The following is a 20,165-nucleotide window of genomic DNA, read 5'->3' on the forward strand; positions in this document are numbered from 1 at the left end:
CGTTTTTTTTCTGAAGTAAATCAGGTGATCCACAGCAAATTTACAGCAACAATGGGCAAACCGCCCGGCCACAGCGGGCCATCATGACACGCTCAGCATGGCCTATACGTGCAGCACAAGTTACAGCTGCCATTTGCCACACACAGGCACAAGTAAAGTTATACTCTTGTACACGAAAACTTTAAGTACTGTAAAGTATGATGGAATAAACATTAGAACATTACATTTTTTCTTTTAAATTAAAAAAAAGAAAACAAAAAATAGTTGCGAATTTGATCCCTTAACCAGTTTTTCTGGACTAGACACGAAAGAAAAGATGAAGTAGGGCCACCTCACTAGTGTCTTCCAGCTTGTAGTCTGACTTTTGCTTCTTCCTGCTGCTTTGTTAAGTTTAGTAAGTTTTCTTGTTAAGATTTTAATAATTTCTCCAATGTCTTAAAATTATAGTTGGACACTTTTGCAATAATGAAACCAACAGAGCATCCTAAATTCCCGCTCCAATCCTTTTTTGATCTATTGTAAAAGCGTTCCCAGTGATCATTTATGATTATGCTATTTGTTTATTTTATTTATTTTTTAGCCAAAATAATAAAAACCTGTGTTGTTTTCTTAGATAAGATAAGATATTCTTTATTGATCCCAAGTTGGGGAAATTCAATTGTTACAGCAGTTCAGTGCAAAATAGAGAAAAAAGAAGAACAATAGCAATGTGCAAAAAGAATGAAAGGGTATTTAAAATGTGCAAAAATGCAAAAGTAAGACATAGTTTCTGCAGAGCGGCAGGAGTTCATTAGAACTTCACCTCTGAGTTACGGGCGGGACAGTTGGGGGGGGGGGGCAACCCCGCCCCAACTTCCCTTCATCCATCTGCTTACATGACCTCCCGCTACCTTACAGCCCCTCACAACCCTAACATCCTTAGAAATTTAATTTTTTTGTTTTCTATAAGTCCTCTATCATGAGAAAAATGCCACTAAAACACGATAAAAACACCAAAAACAGGATTTTCTTCAGAGTGGGTCTTTAAGAAACAGAAGTCAGGCAGCAGGATTATGACCTCACTGCTCCCTCCCTGACTCTGAAGCAAAGCTCACTACTTACTGCTGTGCTGTAGTGAAGTTTAGCACGTGAGCTTTGTGCGCTTGCCAGCCCAGGAGGTTAGCCGAGCTGGGCAGAGCGAGAGGGACAGAGTTAACTGTAATCTATCTCATGACAAAGAGCTATTCATAAGAGGGTTAAACTGATTAGTGGGACAGGAGGATTGGACTGAGAAATATGGGGGACTGGGAGGGGGGTGAGCTGTCAGAGGTAGAGAGTGGGGGCAGTGGGGGGGGGGGGGGGGTAGACTTATGATTGTATTCAAATTTAAACACTTCCCACAATGCACCTCTTCCCAGCACATATTAGGCACATACGGATGGACAAAGAAAGCAAAGCGGATGCTTCTCCAAAAAAAGTGAACTTTCTTTTTCTTTACTGCAAAACGTCATGAACTCTTTTATTATTTGGTCAGGGCTAAAATATAAAAAGACTTAAATGCTTAAATCCGACCGCAGTGTTCTTGAAACTTGGGCCGCCACCCACCGGGCAAGATTCCCACTCGCTAATATGAAGAGGCTGCTTTCAAAGTTCAAACAACACTTGTGGATTAACTCTCCTTTTTCTGCGCTTGACTGCATCGCAACCGTTAAGAAAAACAAGGGGCGCCTTATTGAAGATAGACTTGAGCTGTCATGTGATAGCCACTGGACTAAAAATAGAATAAAAACCAGGGTAGACATAAAATGCTTTGGTAGTCATTGTTTTCTAGCATTCTCTTCTTCTGTCTGCTATAAAGTGTAATTGTGTCCGAAGGAGGGCTCGTGGACAATGTGCTAACGCCAAACCCAGGGGGTGATGAATGTGTCTGCTTGAGCACGAGGGTTAGGAGGGCCAGGCTTTCACTGGTTGTCAGTTGATAATCGATGGACATAATATGGGCAACCTCTCTGTGACCTCTTGTTCAATTCCTTCATTTAAAAGCAAACCCAGAACCTACATTTGGACACTTATTGTGGTTTTTCCAGCTTATTTACATACTAGTCCATCCCTGCTCTTGCCAAATGGTGTCTGAGGTCACGCTAACGTTAACTTTTCTTTCTTTCCAAATCATTCATTTTATCTATTTTCAGTTTTTTTAAACTAAACCCAATTTTCCCATACTTATGTTTCAAATGTGTGACAGTAGGTAAACGCCCTACCTGCCCCCACCCATATTTGGTTGTGCGCTGTTTCCATAGCAACTGAATTCAAATCAAAACCTTCAGCCCGGGCTTTTCTTGGTGTCATCGCCATGGTAACCCGAGAGCATGAGGAATGGGGGCTGTTTTGTAATGATGGAGAAGAGGTGGGGGGGGCAGGGTTAAGAGTTTGACAGTGAAACCAGAAGCCCCTTGTGTGGACTCGGGGGGGGGGGGCAGGGCTCTGAAATTTGAAAATCAACACTTACGACCACGTGTCTCTGGGATAATTGAAATCCCCACTAGCTGCCTTTTGAAGCGATCACAGAAATTCCCTGTGTGCGCTGCCTAAGCATGAACCCCCCACACACAAAAACATGAGATGTGCCAGAAAGAGATAACAAACGCACAGATCAGAAGAGGATGAGAGGAAAATCCCCTACAGGTATCCCCACACCTGTTATCTTTAGGCTGCACGCTTCCTCATTCCCATACCGCCCCAGCTCTTTGAAAGATGCTGACCCTAAACCAGAGGCCTTCATTTTATGGAACCTGAACGCCTCCCATTAAAAGGGCCTCCGTCTTGTAGGTCAGTCAATCATTAAACCTAGTGATTTAACACGGCAACAACCCAAGACAGGAATGCAGTTAATTGTTAGCTTTTGTTGTATGTTTATTCTCAGTTTGTTTCCCTCTGGCTTAAGGGCACACATAATATCGAGAATTTCAAAGTAAAAACAAACTTTTTTGACCTTACTATTTAAAGGAAAACTTCACTAATGGGGAAGCATTATTTTTTCCAGATACACTCTTGATGCTCTGCATACACTAGAGTGAATACATTTCTTTTTTTTTTTTCTGAATAAAAAATGTTGGTTTTCTCCTCTGTATTTTGATTTAAAACGACACAAAAAAAGCTGCCCGCTGATAAAAACCACCAACGATGGGATGCTGGGAGCTTCTCAGCATTTCCGTGTTTACTTTCAAACTGCTCTGGCTGGGTCTGGTATGAGCAACGTGTGCATTCCCCCCCCCCTGCCTACTTCCTCCTGCTGTTTAAAGCCTTCAGACTGAAAGGCAAAAAAAAAAGGAAAGAAAAAAAAAAGGAGTTCATTGATAGACGGAATAAAAGGAGGGGTGTACCCTAAAAACCAGACTGCAGTCACCAGGCAACGAGCAGATCAAGTTTCAAAGGCTGACAAGAAGTTGCAAGAAGTTCAGAGAGGAGGAGAAGGAGCAGAGAGATGGGTGTATCTGGTGGGGAGGTGCATGGATCAGTGGGAGGTTGTTGCTGTTTATCTGCTGCCTACAGTCCTCTTTCATTTTGCAGCAAAGAAGGAAAAAAGTAACGGATTAAAAAAAATCTATTTGATACTTTTTGACTTAATTACGTCCTTTTTATTTGTCATTTTGTTTGAAATTTTACTCAAGAGCGAAGGGCCTTCTCATTCCTTACGTTACCTCTCCAACCCTAAATTACAGGACCCCATCTTTATCTTGTCATCACTGAAACCATCACTTTAGAGATTCACGTGTTTGCACTCCACAGAGCCTCTGGCTGCTCATCAGCTAAAGCTGAACCTCTGTGAGAATGTCATCAAAGAAACAAGGATCAGCAGTTTTTGTAGGTAATTTTCTTTTCCACTCCCTTTTTTCCAAACAAGCCCAAGGTGGGTTATAATTTGAAAAAGAAAACATGGAAATGCTTTAAAAAATCAAAAAACTTTCCAACTGGTCAACAATAAGAAAGTGCACCTTTTTTATTTTTTCTAAAAAAATTGTTGTTTGAGGATTAAAATTTGGGATTATTGTTTTAATCCAGTTTCAACTGTTTGTAAAAACAAACTATGGTGTGATTTTTTGTGATCCTTTACAAACCTGCTGTCATACCACTATCTTTCTTCAAACATTTTAATTTATTTAATGTTTTACTAGGAAAAAAAAATTAAATTCGGCACACAAAATGAAGGAAACGTGTGAAAAAAAACACAATTTGTAAAAGATTAACTTAATTAAGTCGAGCAGTGAAAACAAACTTTGTTTACCCATCAATGAAAATATATTTGAATAGGTTATAGTTTAATCTTCTGATTAAACTTTAGAGACCCGTCCAGAATCTTAACCCAACAGCAGATGGGATAGACTCCAATAACCTCTTTATCCCAAAAGGGATTGATGGGTTTAGAAAAGGGAGAGATAGATAATCAAAATATAATTAAAGAAGTAAAAAAAAAACACCAATACAGGTTAACTTGTAGCAGAAAATGACTTTATTTGAAGCGTAAGCTTTAAGTTGTGTTAGACTTCATATTTCAAGTGAACATCATTTATTTGAACCCATTTGTGTCACTTTACGCGTCATGTGATGCATGTCACCGTCCCGCAGTGCTCTTCCTCAGGAAGCAGAAGGTGTGGCCCAGGGTGCAGCTGACTGAAATGCTGAAGCCAGCTAGTTAGGCTTTACCATTTCAGTCTGATGTGAGGGGGAAGAGTTTTCCTGATTTGGTTTTTTGTTTTTTGTTTTTTACCTTTTTGATTTTCATGGATTTCATCAAAACATATAAAAAAACTTTTTTGTCTTTGTGTGGTGGGTTAGTTAATTTTCCATTAACAGTCTAGATTGTTCCTATTTTTTGGGTACAGTTGTCTTTTGTCAACCTATTTTACAGCCCCATTTTGTAAGTTCCGGGTAAAATAAAACCAATTTCTATTAATACTTCAGGTGCCGTCATGCCTTCCTGCTTGGTCCCTAACATGTAAACATGATTTAGTAAAAACGAACAGGTCGTGTGTGTCTTTCTTAAAATTTTGCCTTCAATGAGGCCAGAAAAAGAGAACAACGTCATTTCTGGTGCAAGTTTGTGCACAAACGTGTTCAGTTTGAGTGAGTTTTATTCAAACTTTCCAAAACAAAGTGTTCAGTTCAGTCCTGTCTTTGCCAAAGCAGTTTCCAGATCATTGACCCAACACGATTACCTAATTTCTGTGTTTCTTTGTCCTCTATGGCTCAAGCTGTCATAACAGGAGCTTGTTATCGTTCATGTTATCGTTCATTTTCATGAAACACAACAGCTTGTTTTAAAGCCTCTCGGAGGCGTCTGATGTCTGTGATCTAAAACAATGTTTTCCGCCTCACAGTTTTTAAATGTTGCGCTGTGTTGTCTTGTGTGTCAGAGCAGCAGCTGATCTTCACAGTGTGTGCCCATCTCTGTTTGCAGAAGCTCTGACTGCAGCCATTGTCACACTAGATGCTTGTGTTCTCTGCCCGATAAGCCCTCTTCCTGCACATGCTGACTCTGCCTGTCTGCCCCTGTGCGCTGACCTTCTTTTCTGTTTCCCATCCCACCCTGACACACCCTCCCACAGGGCGTGTGTCTCTGACCAGGGGGGCATCTCTGCTTGTCGAGCAGCTGACCCTGGAGGACGAAGGCTGGTTTGAATGTCGCATCCTCCTCCTGGACAGCAAAAAGGATGACTTTCAAAACGGCACATGGACCTTCCTTTCCATCACAGGTGCATCTCTGCAGGATTTAGAGGCCATAGGAGCTGCCCCCCCCCCCATACATCTCTGACATGATCTCTATTTAAAGCTGTGTCAGCATGAGGCCTGGCAAGATCAGTTGCCTGACTGTTAGTGCAATGAATTGAGATGAAATAGTCCAAAGTGAGAGAATATTTCCTTTCAGATCAGCTTGCTGACTTAAAAAAAGCATGTTTTATAATTACAGAAAAGGTATTGGGGTTTTGAAAATAAAGTAGACTCTAGCATTCATATTGTTTCACTATATTAAATAACAGTCTCTATGAGGTTGGAAATAAAGTTTTTTCCACTCTTATAAACCTTACACTGTGAGTGTTCTGGATGTAAATATGGGTTTATCACAATCAAATGACACATCATTTAACTATAAATAATAGGAATACAGTTCTGCCAAAGTCCTTCTAATTTCAAAAATGTTATTTAAACATGTAAATACAAAGCAAAAACAAGTTCCCTAAAAATAAGGGAAATATTCTTAGAATAAGAGAAAATTCTTTAAGTAAGAAATGGGGTAAGAAAATAGTTCTTACCTAGAATTCTTTAAAAAAAATCTAGTTAGTAAGACATGTTTTCCTAAATCAAGATTATTTTTCTATCAAAAACTTCTTGATAAGATTATTTTTATTGCAAGTCAGAAAACAAGAGTATTTCAACTTTCTTAAGATTCCGTGTTTGCAGTCTAAAGAAAACAATTTTCCAGCTGTCATGCACTGAAAGGGATTTTCCACACTTCCTGATTGTTTCTTTTAAAATTATTACAATAATAATGCTAATATACTGTCATGTTTCACTCATTTCAAACATCTCCATGTCTTCTAGCTGTTGAATGGAACAAAGAATTTTACACCTTTTTTAAGTTCAGGTGTCGTAGCAATTAATAAACAACAAATATGTCTTTTCTAGCTCCACCTGCGTTTATTAAAACACCACCGACTTTTGTGGAGGTCCTGCTTGGAGACTCATTGACCCTCAGCTGTGGAGCCCACGGAAACCCTCGTCCAACAGTTGTCTGGCATAAAGATGAGCGGCCAATTGAGAAGCATGAAAAAATTAAAGTAGGCACATTAAAGAAATAAAATACATAGTTTATGTATGTATGTATAAGTCGTTTTTTTGGTAGTGTGTGGTTATTTTTAAAAAAAAATTTAATTCACTGTTTCTCATCATGTTCTTATTTTCCATCATAGGTGCTGAACGGTAGTCTGTCTTTGGCTTCAGTCACAAGAAATTTTTCTGGTGTGTATAAATGCCACGTCTCAAACTCAGAAGGGAAACTGACCCACTACACCCAGCTGCAGGTCCAAGGTCAGTATTAAAAAAAACAACAACCCTGCAGCGTTTGGTATATGATCATTGAAATTGATTGACTGGAGAGTGATTCAGTGGAGTTTGAGAAGTGTGTTGATGTGTGGTTGCCTATGCTGCCATCTACAGTGCAACGACCGAAGGATTACCAACTATCTTTACTGATCTGTGGCTTGTTCTCTCAAAAAAGGTCCACCAATCATCATCATTTCCCCAGAGGACACCACTCTCAACATGTCCCAGGATGCAGTTCTGCAGTGTCAGGCTGATGCTTACCCTTCAAACCTCACATATGAATGGTTAAAACAAGGACAGAATGTCTACCATATTGAGTAAGTCTGCTTAAAATCCATGTAAACTCAAAGACACATCATATATTCTTGTTTTGTTAGATATAACGGCAATATTGAAAGGAAATTGTCATAGTATCTTTCTAAAGCAAGCTGCTAAAGAAATCAGTCCTATTTTGATGAATATTTATCCAATTATATCATGTGATCGTGAGCAGCTGTGAACCTGAGACAAAGGGGATTGCTCAGATCCAGGTCCCATCTCCAACAGTTATGCAAAACATTTCTTTTAAAAAAAGATCATTTTCTTTCTGTAACCAAATATTTTTTGTGTCATTTTGTACCAGTTAAAGTGCATCTTCAAATAAATCCTGGTTCCCATGTTTCACCGTAGGTCACTTAAAACAAGAGTAAAGGTGTTGGTGGACGGAACGCTGCTCATCCCCAATCTCATCCCCGAAGATGCTGGCAACTACACCTGCATCCCAACTAACGGCATACTGGCTCCACCCATGGCTTCTGCTCATCTTAAAGTGAAACGTTAGTCTGTTCCATGTCTTTTCGTGTACTAGTCTACAGAGAGATACATTTCCAAGCCTGTTTTTTTCTCATCTGTGATTGATACTTTTTTTAGACCCAGCACGTGTTGGACGAATGCCCCGAGAAACTTTATTGCCGGCAGGTATGGAGGGGGTCATTATCTGCCCCACTCAGGCAGATCCCCCTGTGCTGTATGTCAACTGGACCAAGGATGGGAATGAATTGAATCTTGACAATGTAAGTTTTCTTTTTTAATTAATGTTTAAATGCATCATAGAAGGTTTTTTAATTTTTCAAAGAACCTGGAATCATTGTCCCTTTCTCTCCTCATCCACCTGTCTAGTATCCAGGTTGGATGGTGAACTCGGAGGGCTCTGTTTTCATAGCAACAGCCAACGACAATGCTGTGGGCATGTACACCTGTACTCCCTATAACAGTTACGGCACCATGGGCCAGTCTGAGCCCACTAAAGTGATCCTGAAGGTAAAGCTGTTGTTTTTGACCCACAAGCATTTTTCTCATTGTAAATACTGTTGGATCCATAAAAAGGCTTTGCCTCTTCTCTAGGATCCTCCTTCATTTCGAGTGCCTCCTCTGCCCGAGTATCTTCAGGAAGTCGGCCGAGAGTTAGTTATCCCTTGTGAAGCTGCTGGAGACCCTGCTCCAAATGTAACTTGGAGCAAGGTATCAGAGATGACCTACTTTGGCAGCTGGATTTATGTCTGATTGACCTTTTACATCAAGATTTCTGTCTCTCCTCACAGATTGGCCCCACTCCTCGTTCACCCTTCACAGTGTTGTCTAACGGCTCCCTCCTGCTTCGGCCGCTGAGTAAAGATCATCACGGGGGGTGGGAGTGCCTGGCCACTAATCGTGTAGCAACGGTCAGTGCGGGCACTGTTGTCATGGTGCTGGGTAAGTGGGTCAACATTAGGAACGAAGGGACAGTTTATTCTAACAAAACAATAACTTGAAATAAATATGAAGGAGTATCATCAACCCAAAGTGTATTTCTGCTTCTCAGGCACCAGCCCTCATGCTGTGTCTTCAGTGACCGTCACCACAGAGTTGAACCAGGCAAATGTGTCCTGGGTACCAGGCTTTGATGGTGGATACACCCAGAAGTTCACTGTGTGGTTAGTGTTGTGAAGAACCAACACTGCATCCACATTTCCCAGCTTATCATTGCCAATCATGACTTTGATTCCTTATTTTAGGGTCAAGCAGGCCTCTCGCGGGAAACACGAATGGGCGTCTTTACCAGTACCAACATCCAAAAGCTATTTGCTTGTGACTGGGCTGCTTGCTGGAACTGGATATCAGTTCAGTGTTTTACCTCAAAATAAAGTCGGCTCAGGACCATTTAGTGAAATTGTAACTGTGCGAACTAAAGGTTAGTCAAAGTTAAGTTGTGTTTTCTTTTACTGTTCATTTGTAGTATCTTGAAAATAACTCGCAGTATTCTGGTCATTTTTAGCTGTGCCAACAGAGGTACCAGAACTTGTTACCACTTCCCAGTCCCTGGATCCTCCTACAGTTCTGTCTGCCAACCGGACTGGACAAGGAGTTCTCCTGTGGTGGCAGGCTCCAGAGGATCCGGTCTTTCCGGTCACTTCCTACGTGCTGCAGGCACGGAGGGACCAGGGCCAGTGGGTGATCCTCACCAGCAGCATCAGCGCCAACCAGAGTGTCTTACTAGTGCAGGGACTGCTGCGGGTAAAGATGGCCTCCGTGCAGCACTAAAAGCATCTTCCCATAAATGCTTTATACAAATAAGCCCATTTTTGTAGGACTCCACCTATGATCTGAGGCTGATGTCCCGCAGCAACAAAGTCCTCAGTCAACCCAGTGAGTCTGTGAGTGTATCTACAGCAGGTAAGGTTAAGACACTAATGCTAATTCACAAAAGGATTGCTGTTGTCAATAAAATGGTTGTGACTGCAGGAATGGAGATTTACCCCCTCCGTTCGAGTTTCTTGGAGGTCATCCCTCAATCGCTGCTGGCCGGTGTGTTAGGTGGGGTGTGCTTTCTCTTTTTTGCCATCATCCTTTCATTGGTGACGGCGTGCTACATGAGTCAGAGGAGGCAGCGCAGACGCAGAAAAAGAAGACAAGGTATAAAAACAGCTATAAAATAGACTTTACACTCATAGGATATTAACGTTTTCACTCCTGGGACTCAAAAAGATGGGAAATTTGGAGTTATAGGTTCTAAAGTAAAGCTGCTGACTCATTGCTTTCCCTGTATTTCTGCAGATTTGTCAACTGCTTTTCAGAAAATCCAATCTCAAGAGTAAGTAGAGGTCACTTTTACGGTTGAAAACGTGTACATTATTGATGATCTGCCAGACATTGCAGATTTTGCATTTTAATTTTTGCCCTATGTCCTTCTCAGGGCACGCTCACCTCCTCCCAGCCCTGACAGCGTCCTCAAGTTGAAGCTGTGTCCACCTCTGCCCTTTTTTCCCACCTCCTCACAGTCTGATCGGTCCTCCTTTGACAGGGGCAGCCGCGGGGAATACCATGATCAGCGCAAACAACTCCTATCCAACTCCTCCCCGCCACCGCACTACACACTCTTCGAAAGCCACTTGGGTTCTCAGGCGCCCTCACGAACTGCTCTTGAGTCCATCTCCAGAGGCCCAGACGGGCGCTTTATTGTTCAGCCGCTGCCTGAGAGCTCAAGTCCCTCCAATCTTAAAAATCTGAGTAAGACTGTACTACAGATTAATGGTAGCGCTAGTGGCTCCGGAAGCAACAGAACATCCTTTAGGGACTCTCCAAAGTCGAGCATTTTAAGCTCGGAGAGGGACGAGAGGAAAGGATCTCCACTCACCGTGGATGTTCCGGAGCTGAGCAGGCCCCCTGCCTCACCTGGAAGAGTTCGAGCCATGGCCAGAAATTTCTCTCGTCACGGCTGCTTTTACTCTGACGACGAGCAGGGCTCTGAGACGCATCTAGAAAGAGCCAGCTTTTACTCTGACAACAGCGAGAGGAAAAGCAGCGACTCTCACAGGAAGTACCGCATGCCTGGCTGCGCTGACGACCTGCTGCCACACTTTGGAAGACCAGCAAAGCTGCTTGACAGAGGAGACCGGGACAAAGCTCATCATGCAGGCTACCAGGCTATGGAAAGTCTGCTGACTGATAACAGCACCATGGTCTCGCAGCTGGACAGCGAGCTTGAGAAGGAAAGCATTAGCAGGTGTGTGCAGCTGGCAAAGGAGAGGGAAGAAATCGAGAGGGACTTGAAGAAGTATGCTGCTGATCAAAGACGCCGCAGAGGGAAAGAGGAGCATCAGGCTCCCAAACTTGACAGCCCTCGAGGCCACGAGCCAAAGTCAGAGGAAGAGCCTGTGTGGAAACCGCAAGATGTTGCTATCAGACAGAAAAACCTGTCCTCAGGGGTCACAAGTCGAGTCTCGGACTATAGGAAGGCATGCTACTTTGGCAACACAAGCAGTCCCCTGGACCGAGTCCCAACCTCTCGCATTCAGTGGGACATTAGCCCAGTTACTTCTGTCCCCAGCCTCATCCAAAAGTCTCACCAGACAACATCAGAAACTACAGATGATTCTCCTGGTGAGGATTCCTCGCGTTCTCCTGTCACCCAAAACACATCCTTGCCTCTGCTGTCCCCTGACGCCACCTCTGAAAACTACACCCTCTGTTTGGAAAAAGCCGACTCATCATCGACTCCTCAGAGAAACCCACCTGAGCACACAATGTCCAACTCTGAGCACAGGGGGGCACCTGTTCCTGAATCCTCTAGACTCTGGGAGTTAGAACCCAGCAGTGCCTTGGTTACCAAAAATGACAGTTCAGCATCTGCATCCTGTGATAAGACTGAAAAAAGTGCTGAAGCAGACACAAGAGATCCCTCTGGTTATCCCACATTAAAATATGAGCATCATGAAGTAGCACTGAGGGCCAAAGAGGGAGAAACTTATTCTGAGCTGGAGCGAGAAGGTAACCGAGCGCGCTCCCGAAAGAGCGACAAATGCCTCTTTTCCGAAAGTCCCACTCCCATTTCAACTTTAACTCTTGTAGAAGAGGTGGAGAGTGACCAGTCTCAGTTATCTGTGCCCAGAATATCAGATTCCTTCAAATCCAAGCCTGCAGTCCCATCTCCCAAAATTTCCCCAGTCCAGACAAGTGCAATTCTAGAATACTTGAGTCTTCCTGGATTCATTGAAATGAGTGTGGATGAGCCTGTGGAGGAAGCTCAAGTCACAGACTCTGCTGGACAAAGTTTGGAGCTTAAACGAAACGAATCTGTCGTGGCTAAGCCTGACGTAGTCCCGAAAAACTGGGAGGTACATGTTAATGAGAAGCCAGAAAGAGTGTCAAGCAAAGAGCAAACCCATTGTGTGAGTGCTGCAGAGTCCAGTCAAACTCAAAGCAGAAGTGCTTCCCATGTGGAGACCAGAGTGAAATTCCCCGATGACACAAGAGCATCCTCATCTGGTTTGGAAAAAACAAGCAAGCAGCTCTATGCTGAAAAAACTAGAATTAGAGCAGCGAATGCTAGTGCTGACCGGCCCGAATCCAGACTTGGATCCAGATCAGCTCACACCTTGTTGAGTGCAGCTAAAGGAATGGCAGACATTGTGTCCAAACACTCTGAAGGTTTTGCAGACAGCAGGGAGTTTTCATCAGATCAATCCCAAAGACAAGCTTCTCAAGGGAGCAGGACTAACAACATTGTTTCACGTATAACTCAAGTTCCTGTGCCGTTTTTAAAGAAGTCCTTCAGCCTGGGCCCCTGCAGGACTCTCTCTGGACATCCACGTCCTTTCCTGAAAAAATCCATCAGTTTAGGATCACAGAGGTGGGAACACTTTGAGACCCCGAGAACGTACATTTCAGAAAGGTGCTACTGGGATGAATTCCCAAATCCAGATGTCAGGGTGAAGTCCCACAGCTTAGGCCGCACGCCATCGTCCCTCCCCATGCCAGGCCCCTCCTGGAGGGAATATATCCCCCTCAGGCGTCCCAGTATGGGGAGCTTGGAGAGGCCTCATCATGCTCACAGATCTTTTGCTAGTCCTTCTTACCTCAGTCCTTCGATGTATCCACCCCATCCAACCTCAGTCTCTCCCATGCTGGAACCCTGTGATCCACGCCGGCAAGCCGCTGTTTTCCCAGAATCCTCTAGATGGTCTCCGTCTTACCCAGAAGCCTTCAGGCCGCCTCAGCATCCGTATGTCCACATGCCCGCCTCCATTCCTGTTCCCAGTTACCAGCATTGGCCTGGATCTAGAGGGGAAAGCTTGAGACCTTTTGACTCCAGGAGGGGCCCTCCAAGGTCCTACCTGCCAAGGGGCATCAGCTGGCCCTCCCCATACTACACCCCCTCCCCACACAGGGAGGGAGATAGCTACAGGCAGCCTGACAGGATGATGAGCCGGGGCGGGGACCCTGATATCAGGGATGGGGGGAGGGCCAGTTACGCTAGTCAAAGTAGTGGCAGAGGCAGTGCCGGTTTCTTCAGACAGTCCCTGTCCATGACCCCCACTCTGCTCAGCTCGCCAGAAACCACGGAGGAGAATGAGCGGCACAGAGCTGAGATGGAGCCGCCCGAGAGGAGAGTGAAAAGGTGAAACACCACCACACCTGGAACGATCCACACACTCGAAAAGCCCTCTGCAGATGGATTTGTTGATGTTGCCAAAAATAACACACACCCATGTTCTGTTTATGTGTCTGTTGTCTGACCACTGCTTTTGTGTATCTCATTAGAAGGAACACATCAGTAGATGAGAGTTATGAGTGGGATTCTGCTGATGCCTGTGTGGACTCAGAGGTCCTGGAGGCCACGCAGTTTGATCAGATGGGTCTGTGGCGCAGCAGGGGGGCGACAAGGTATGATCAAGCTGGTGGCCTCCAGGATCAGAGACAAAGAGGTGACTATTTGACATTCTCAGTGTTTTTTTTGCGTTAAGTTTCCTTTGGCATGAGTTGTGATTGTAATGCCTGATGTAACCGTGCTGCATGTGTCCTTAGTGCCACGTTTGTGTCAGCTTGTCCCACGACATTCCCATGCACACCTTTCATGTCCCTGATTCCACCCTTCCAGGCCCGTCTTCCCCAGTCAGCCCGCCAGTTTTCCACCCTCCTCGCTGCAAGTACAGCCGCTCACTAAGTGAAGCGCGCTTCAATGCTCTCCGCCTGGAGTACCAAGAGTACAGGCGGGCTCAAGAGTCCATCTGTTCCCATGAGCCCGACCGTGACTCAGACTCTGACTCCAGCTCAGCGCTGCTCTAACATCTGAACTCGGTCCGTTGCTGTGCCAACCCTCACGGTTCCGTCTTTGCTTTCTCCTTTCATTTCTCTTTTCCTCTCTCACTTCTCACATGCCTGAATCCTTTTCCTGCTTGCAGCTGTGCCTGCTGTGACTTCGTGAATGCTTGTTTTGCTTCTTTTATAGTCTAAACTACTGTGTTTTAATGTTTTCTTTTTTTTAATGATCTGCTTTTTTCTCTCGCAGGCTCATCCAAGAAAGACTCTAAAAAGCAGTCATAACAAAGAGAAAAGGCACTGCAGTCCTGCACACTGGAAACCTTGGAAGCGTTAATCCTCAGTTACACTGGTTTGAGTTCTTCCTGCACTTGTTCTACTTGGTTATACATAAGGAAACAGGAAAGATATTCATCTTTTTTGTCTAAAGTGCAGCTGCTGTATTTTACATTGTTACACCATGACAATCAAAAATTAAAGAAAGAAAAAAATCAAAAAAGTCCTATAAAGAAAATAAATTGAGCTACAGTACCAACAAGATATTAAGATCTTGCTTCAAATCTTTTTTTATCCAACAGTTCATTTTTCACATTTATTAAGCTCTGCTAATAATAATTAAAATTAAATTAAAAACAAAAAGTTATCCCTCTAATTGTGCCTGGGATTCAAACTCCTGATACAACACTGGTTAAATTGTAGAACTCTAACTTTTCATTAAAAAAACTAAAACCATAGCCTAATACAGAACTCTGCTGCATCAATCAGTTTAGTTTATAGTTTTATGTGTTCATTAGCAGCTTTGATTTACCTGCTTGTTGCTTAAATGTCACACCTGTTCTGCTCTGCACGCCTCTCTGTATCTGTTCAAAGTGTAAAGTTAAAATATAGTTTAAGATGAAATAATTTGCTGCTGCTGTAAGTCTCTCATTATCGCTCCAAGACATAACAAATACAACTTCACTTCACCTGATTCGGTCAAACGTTTACTCTCTGGTTAAGACATTTTCCGTGGAAAACTTGATGAAATAAAAATTTGCCTTACTTTACACCTTCTCTGTGAACTAGAACCGAACAGCAGGAAAATAATCCATCAGAAAAAGCTGCAATCAATCAAATCTGATCAGAAATCATCAAACCCCCTTTTACATGTCTATGTATTTATTGAGATAAATGATGATATGCAACATTGTTTACAAGTCACGTTGTGATATAAAGGTAACACTGTGAATTTTCATCCGCTTCTTGTTATGTAATTAAAAAAGGATGATATAAATTCTGTGCCCATTAACCTGCTGTATATAGTTTTTTTACTGATGAGTAACAGAAACTGCTTTTATACATCAACACAAAGTTTGTCATTTATGCTGAACTTTGAAGCTGGAGTCATCGTTTGTATTTCTACTGTTCCTCAGATGAAACCTTCATGTGGAGTGAGGGCGTGTTTTCTCATGACAGCTTTGTATAAAGTGAAAAAAATTTATAAGTGACTTCCTTGTTGTTTTTGTCATTTTTATATGTTTATAAGGAATAAATTGTTACATTCTGAATTCATATCTTGTTTTTTTTAAGCCTGTGAATGCATTTTTCTTCACTAATTGAGTGAAAGATTGTGTTTTTTATTTGCATAAATTAAAGGAACTAACTAAAATATACTTTTATCTGAATAACAATGAGTAGTATGTATTTTAAAACTTTTTAAAATAGTTTATTTTGCTTTTTTCTGTCCAATTAACATATATATGCTGCTGCTTATCCTGACCACGGACACCTGAGTTTTCTTCAGGTTTTCAAAATAATTTAAGTTAAAATTTGAAATTTGCCTTTTCAGTATGATATTTTGATAATCAAACATGTTAATATCCCTTGTGCTATCTTAGATGACCCCACCCTTACATTGACGTGTTCTCCCTACCATGACAAAGGTGGATAAAGGTGGAAAGATTTCATGTAATCCATGGACACCAGTGAAGATCACAAATCATTGAAGAAAAAAGGTTCAGCGCACTGTCTGGGTCTAGATGACCCAACTCCCAATGTTAAAGTGTCTAGGATAGCACAAGGGATATGTGAGACACATACCTAAGAAAAAGAAAAACACCAACAAGCACTTATTTTTTCATTCAGATTTACCTCATTGTTTTTGTTGTGGTAATAAAATAAGTGGCTGTATTTGTTTTGCCTTTTTTTTTTCACTGATAAAAGCCTAGAAACAAAATCACGCTGGAGCGAATGACATGTTACTGTCACAGCTGTCAGAAATGAGCTGGTGTATTAACAGTTTAGTGTGAATGCACAAACTGTCCCCCTCCCTTATTTCAACATAACCTCCTCCACTCAAGAACAGAAGCTTTAGCACCAAACTTTATTTTCCAAAGATGTAATGCTTCGATTGCATCTTTGACATAGTTTATCCTGGGTTTTGTTTTTCATATTCGTCCACCTTTTTGCTGTTTCACCACAGAAAAATAGAAGAAACCACTAATTCTGAGCAGCATGTGGTGATTTACAGGCTTGACTTACTCCTAAGAAGAAGTGTTCTTGGCCTGTCATGACCAGCAACCGAACATTCGAGTCACAGATGACAAAGAAAAGGATCCATAACCCCCTGCTTAGGCATAGGATTTCCCCTTCAAAACAGGTCATTGTGTTAATCAATAATCACACAAAAGCTGTGTTTCTTTTTCTAAAGCATCTTTATTATTTCAGGTGAGACTTCCTCTCAGTATTGGGTGAATGCTGAACATTCACTAATCTCCAGGCTTCAAACATCGCCTCACTTGGTGGACAGACGCATCACATGTTTGACCATATTTCCAATCCCATCAAAGATGTAGTGATAGTGATAATCTGTCTCCCACATGAAGGACGGAGTGCTGACCACTTTGTTCTTCTCGTCCACATAGGCTTCGTAAAGGAGAGGGGTTAAGGGAAATATGTTTTATGAGATCCCCAGATGAGATGAATGCATGGTGTAAGTATGAGGTGACGGAAAGGATATGTATGGCTCGCGGACATTGTGGCGTGCGCCCATGGCTTTCACAGTCTGCACCATGTTGGTGTTGGGCCAGTTCCCCCAGCGGGTGTTTTCATCACGCTCGTAGCCCATGGTCACCTCAATGCTTGGCAGCGCGCGGCAGGCCAGCACAGAGGCCATGCTGGCCAGTCTGAAACAGGCGTGAAGACCAAAAACAACAACAACAAAAATTCCTCTTATTTAGTCACAATAACAAACACAAACCAAACCAGAGCCTGACAAGAGAGATTCAGAGCCTGAAAACCTCTCTGCAAAAGCACTGATTTCACATCTATTTTGTTCTTTAGCAAGCTGAAAGCAGACATTCTCAACTGCCTGTTATTACAAAGTATTATGTGAAACCATGGGACAATCATTTAGCAGTTATTCTATTTTAAAAATCTACTCCTCTTGTGATAGAAAGTCATTCTGCATGGAACCCTCTCTGATGAAATGCTAATTCCAGACAGCAGCCTGACACGAGACTTTTCTGAGTTCATAAGGAATCAAAGAATTCGAAGATAGAATGATGGATTCAGAAACTATATTTGTTATTGCAGCCATTTAGAGGGAAATGTTTACTTTTTATTTTACAGATAACGCGGAGGCATTACAGTAGTTTTTTACACAGGCCTGAAGAGTAATATTTGTCTTATTCTGCAAATGCAGCAACACTGAGCTGATTATGTTTATTCTCCAAAAAATGTTTTACAAAATAAAATAAAAACCTCACTGCAGAGATGCTGAAAGAGCCAAAGGAAAAAACACAATTGGATGTATAAACCCAGTTTTGTATTTATTAGTTACAGTCCATATATACTAAAAAAAACAAACAACTTTTGATGCTTCTGACTTTTTTGGGGGCTTTATTAAAAGTATGGGAGGATTATTTTCTTTAAATGTGGGGTAGAGGTCACAACGCCTTTTAACCTGATACGGATACTGCTTCTTTGTTTCATCCTCAACCTCGAGCTCAACTCTTTAACTCCGGTAATCCCACTTCTTCTGCCACCTGGAATCTTCTTTCTTTCACCTGACACTCTGTGTCCTCTAACCTGACCTTGTCACTGGCGTCCCTCATCGCCTTCTTCATCTATCCCAGAAAAGCCATTTTGCAACAGAGACCATTTGTGCTGCTACCTTTGTCCAGCCACGCCTTCTTTAGAGGATTTGCCTGGAAAAACTACTTTCCTGTTGTCCAAACTGAGCTTAAGACTGTCTAAACTATTTTTACTGCACCTGTCCTTCCTGCTGTCTGCTGCCAGAAAGAAGACTTTAACCCCACAACTTCAAGAAGCAGCGCATAGAAGAATCCCTGTTTCCCTAAACAAACCCTTTAGTTCAGCAAAATGCATAACAAAATTCACATATTGTGCAGAGAAGCGTTTTTTTTAAACAAGAACATTTTATCTGGCATCCAATTATTATGAAAAAATTAAAAATGTCTAATTTAAAACTATTTCTACATTCGCACATTTAAAATCAAAGAAGGAAAGTAGCTTTTTTCATTGAAATTATTCAATAATGAACCATGCACCTCTTTGCTTGTCACTTCCAGCTGCTTCTCTGGTGTCTTCAGAAACACGTGGTGAAATTTGCCTCACGATTGACTGTCAATTGAGGTTGTTTTCAGGCATTTATTAAGTCAGCAGCACCTTACTCTTACATACCCGATAGGTTTCCGTGAACGGTGGAAGTCCTTCAGCACCCTTTCCACATCATTATGCAGCTTAAAGTCTTTGCCATCCTTCATAAAAGAGGATCTGAAGAGTCAAGATACATCCATTAGTCTTAGTTCTTTGCGTTCAGTCACACCAGCTTTTACCTTTGTGTGTTTTCAGTCTTTTTTTTTTTGTGGTTATGTTCCTCACAGATTCTTAGTGATGCCGTAGCCTCCAGGGAAGATGACGGCATCAAAGCTGCTGGCATCCAGGGAAGACAGGTCCTGCATTTGCATCTTTCCCTGCCCGTGGCTGAAGCGCGCTGACTCAATCATCATGTTCCTGTTTATCAGTCAAACATGACCAAAAGTAGTTCCAGTCAAGTTGAATATCAAAACTATGACATTAGGGAAGAACAGAGCTCTTCTTAAGCGTGTCAAATGAGTGGCTCCAACCTGTTCTCCCCAGAAGCTGGTTGCTTTTTCATGTGGTCCATCACGTTCATCTGCTGTTGATTTGGGGCAAAAATCTGGAAGCGAGCGCCATTTCTGCTCAGGTGGTACATGGTGCTAAACACAAGTGTTTCCAGTTATGGTCATTCACTGGTGTACAAAACTTTCCTGATCTTCTCATACTCACTACACGCCCTCATGGACGTCAGTTCCATCCCACCATCCGCATCCAGAGAAAACCTAGAGTATAAGGAGAAATTCCAGCAATGTGTGCCATGATCTCATTACTGATCTCACAAAGTTCTGCTTAACCTACCACAGCGACATTGGTGTTTCCCCAGTTGCCATAGTCACCCTGGTGAACAAAGCAGGCAGGCTGGCGGAAAAAAACAGCCAGTGTTTGTTTAGAAAGCAAAGCCCTGGTTCCCAACATGGTTCTGCTTTGGTCTCACGGCTTTGAGAGGAGAAATGAAACGTTGGAGTTTCTCACAGAGCTTTCCACGACCTCTGATAGTCCTGATATTGATCCGAGTGAAGCGGCCTGTATATATACCTCCATAGTGCAGCCAAAGTGACGTGGCCACGTAAGACCATTGTCTTATCACACCTGCACTTGTTTCCCCACTGAACTCCCTTACCTACGCCATTACCGCCTTCACCGCTCCCCTAATCAACTTATTTAACCACAGAGGGACGCCTCCTGACAAATCCAATCAATATCTTTGTTTGCCTTTGATCTTCATGGGATTTGCTGGTGGAGAAATTGTGTTCAATGTTTAAAGCAGCTGAGTGACATTCCATATGCCCTTTAAAGTCCATTAGATTGTAAGGCTCTTACTCTCTAGTAATGCCATGTAGCGTCTAGACGGTGAACCCAGAAATATCCTTGGCAGATGGAAAAGA

At 42.5% G+C, this 20,165-nt stretch overlaps 2 protein-coding genes across 3 annotated transcripts in view; one reads left to right on the forward strand and one right to left on the reverse strand.

The window, feature by feature from the left end:
• Positions 1–15,683, forward strand: part of LOC101157949 (protein turtle homolog A) — a 28,399-nt gene extending 12,716 nt beyond the window's left edge. Inside the window, exons 4-22 of one of the 2 annotated variants that reach the window (XM_011479372.3) lie at positions 5,586–5,732; positions 6,664–6,815; positions 6,948–7,065; positions 7,256–7,397; positions 7,750–7,895; positions 7,990–8,132; positions 8,239–8,379; positions 8,464–8,580; positions 8,661–8,811; positions 8,921–9,032; positions 9,114–9,289; positions 9,374–9,612; positions 9,687–9,771; positions 9,841–10,011; positions 10,153–10,189; positions 10,292–13,495; positions 13,639–13,802; positions 13,976–14,175; positions 14,387–15,683. In XM_011479372.3, the coding sequence (XP_011477674.1) occupies positions 5,586–5,732; positions 6,664–6,815; positions 6,948–7,065; positions 7,256–7,397; positions 7,750–7,895; positions 7,990–8,132; positions 8,239–8,379; positions 8,464–8,580; positions 8,661–8,811; positions 8,921–9,032; positions 9,114–9,289; positions 9,374–9,612; positions 9,687–9,771; positions 9,841–10,011; positions 10,153–10,189; positions 10,292–13,495; positions 13,639–13,802; positions 13,976–14,163 (5,633 nt within the window). In that variant the 3' untranslated portion in view covers positions 14,164–14,175; positions 14,387–15,683. The remainder of the gene's footprint in view (positions 1–5,585; positions 5,733–6,663; positions 6,816–6,947; positions 7,066–7,255; positions 7,398–7,749; positions 7,896–7,989; positions 8,133–8,238; positions 8,380–8,463; positions 8,581–8,660; positions 8,812–8,920; positions 9,033–9,113; positions 9,290–9,373; positions 9,613–9,686; positions 9,772–9,840; positions 10,012–10,152; positions 10,190–10,291; positions 13,496–13,638; positions 13,803–13,975; positions 14,176–14,386) is intronic. The other variant, XM_011479373.3, reaches the window with a different exon arrangement.
• Positions 15,684–16,810: 1,127 nt separating this feature from the next.
• LOC101174925 (ES1 protein, mitochondrial-like) lies at positions 16,811–19,853 on the reverse strand. Its single transcript, XM_004072505.4, has 7 exons — positions 19,579–19,853; positions 19,450–19,502; positions 19,266–19,379; positions 19,021–19,152; positions 18,820–18,912; positions 17,135–17,300; positions 16,811–17,044 (listed from the first exon to the last, which is right to left on the reverse strand). The coding sequence occupies exons 1-7, from the start codon at positions 19,693–19,695 to the stop codon at positions 16,910–16,912; spliced, it is 810 nt and encodes a 269-aa protein (XP_004072553.1). The 5' UTR covers positions 19,696–19,853; the 3' UTR covers positions 16,811–16,909.
• Between the last annotated feature and the right edge of the window lie 312 nt (positions 19,854–20,165).

This window comes from Oryzias latipes, chromosome 9 (genome assembly GCF_002234675.1).
Source record: "Oryzias latipes chromosome 9, ASM223467v1".
Taxonomy (NCBI): domain Eukaryota; kingdom Metazoa; phylum Chordata; class Actinopteri; order Beloniformes; family Adrianichthyidae; genus Oryzias; species Oryzias latipes.

Coding starts and splice junctions, on each gene's coding strand:
- LOC101174925 (XM_004072505.4), bottom strand. CDS start 19,695: ATGTTGGGAACCAGGGCTTTGCTTTCTAAACAAACACTGGCTGTTTTT. Junction 19,503..19,578: donor GAAACACCAATGTCGCTGTG/GTAGGTTAAGCA, acceptor CTTATACTCTAG/GTTTTCTCTGGATGCGGATG. Junction 19,153..19,265: donor CCAGCTTCTGGGGAGAACAG/GTTGGAGCCACT, acceptor ACTGATAAACAG/GAACATGATGATTGAGTCAG.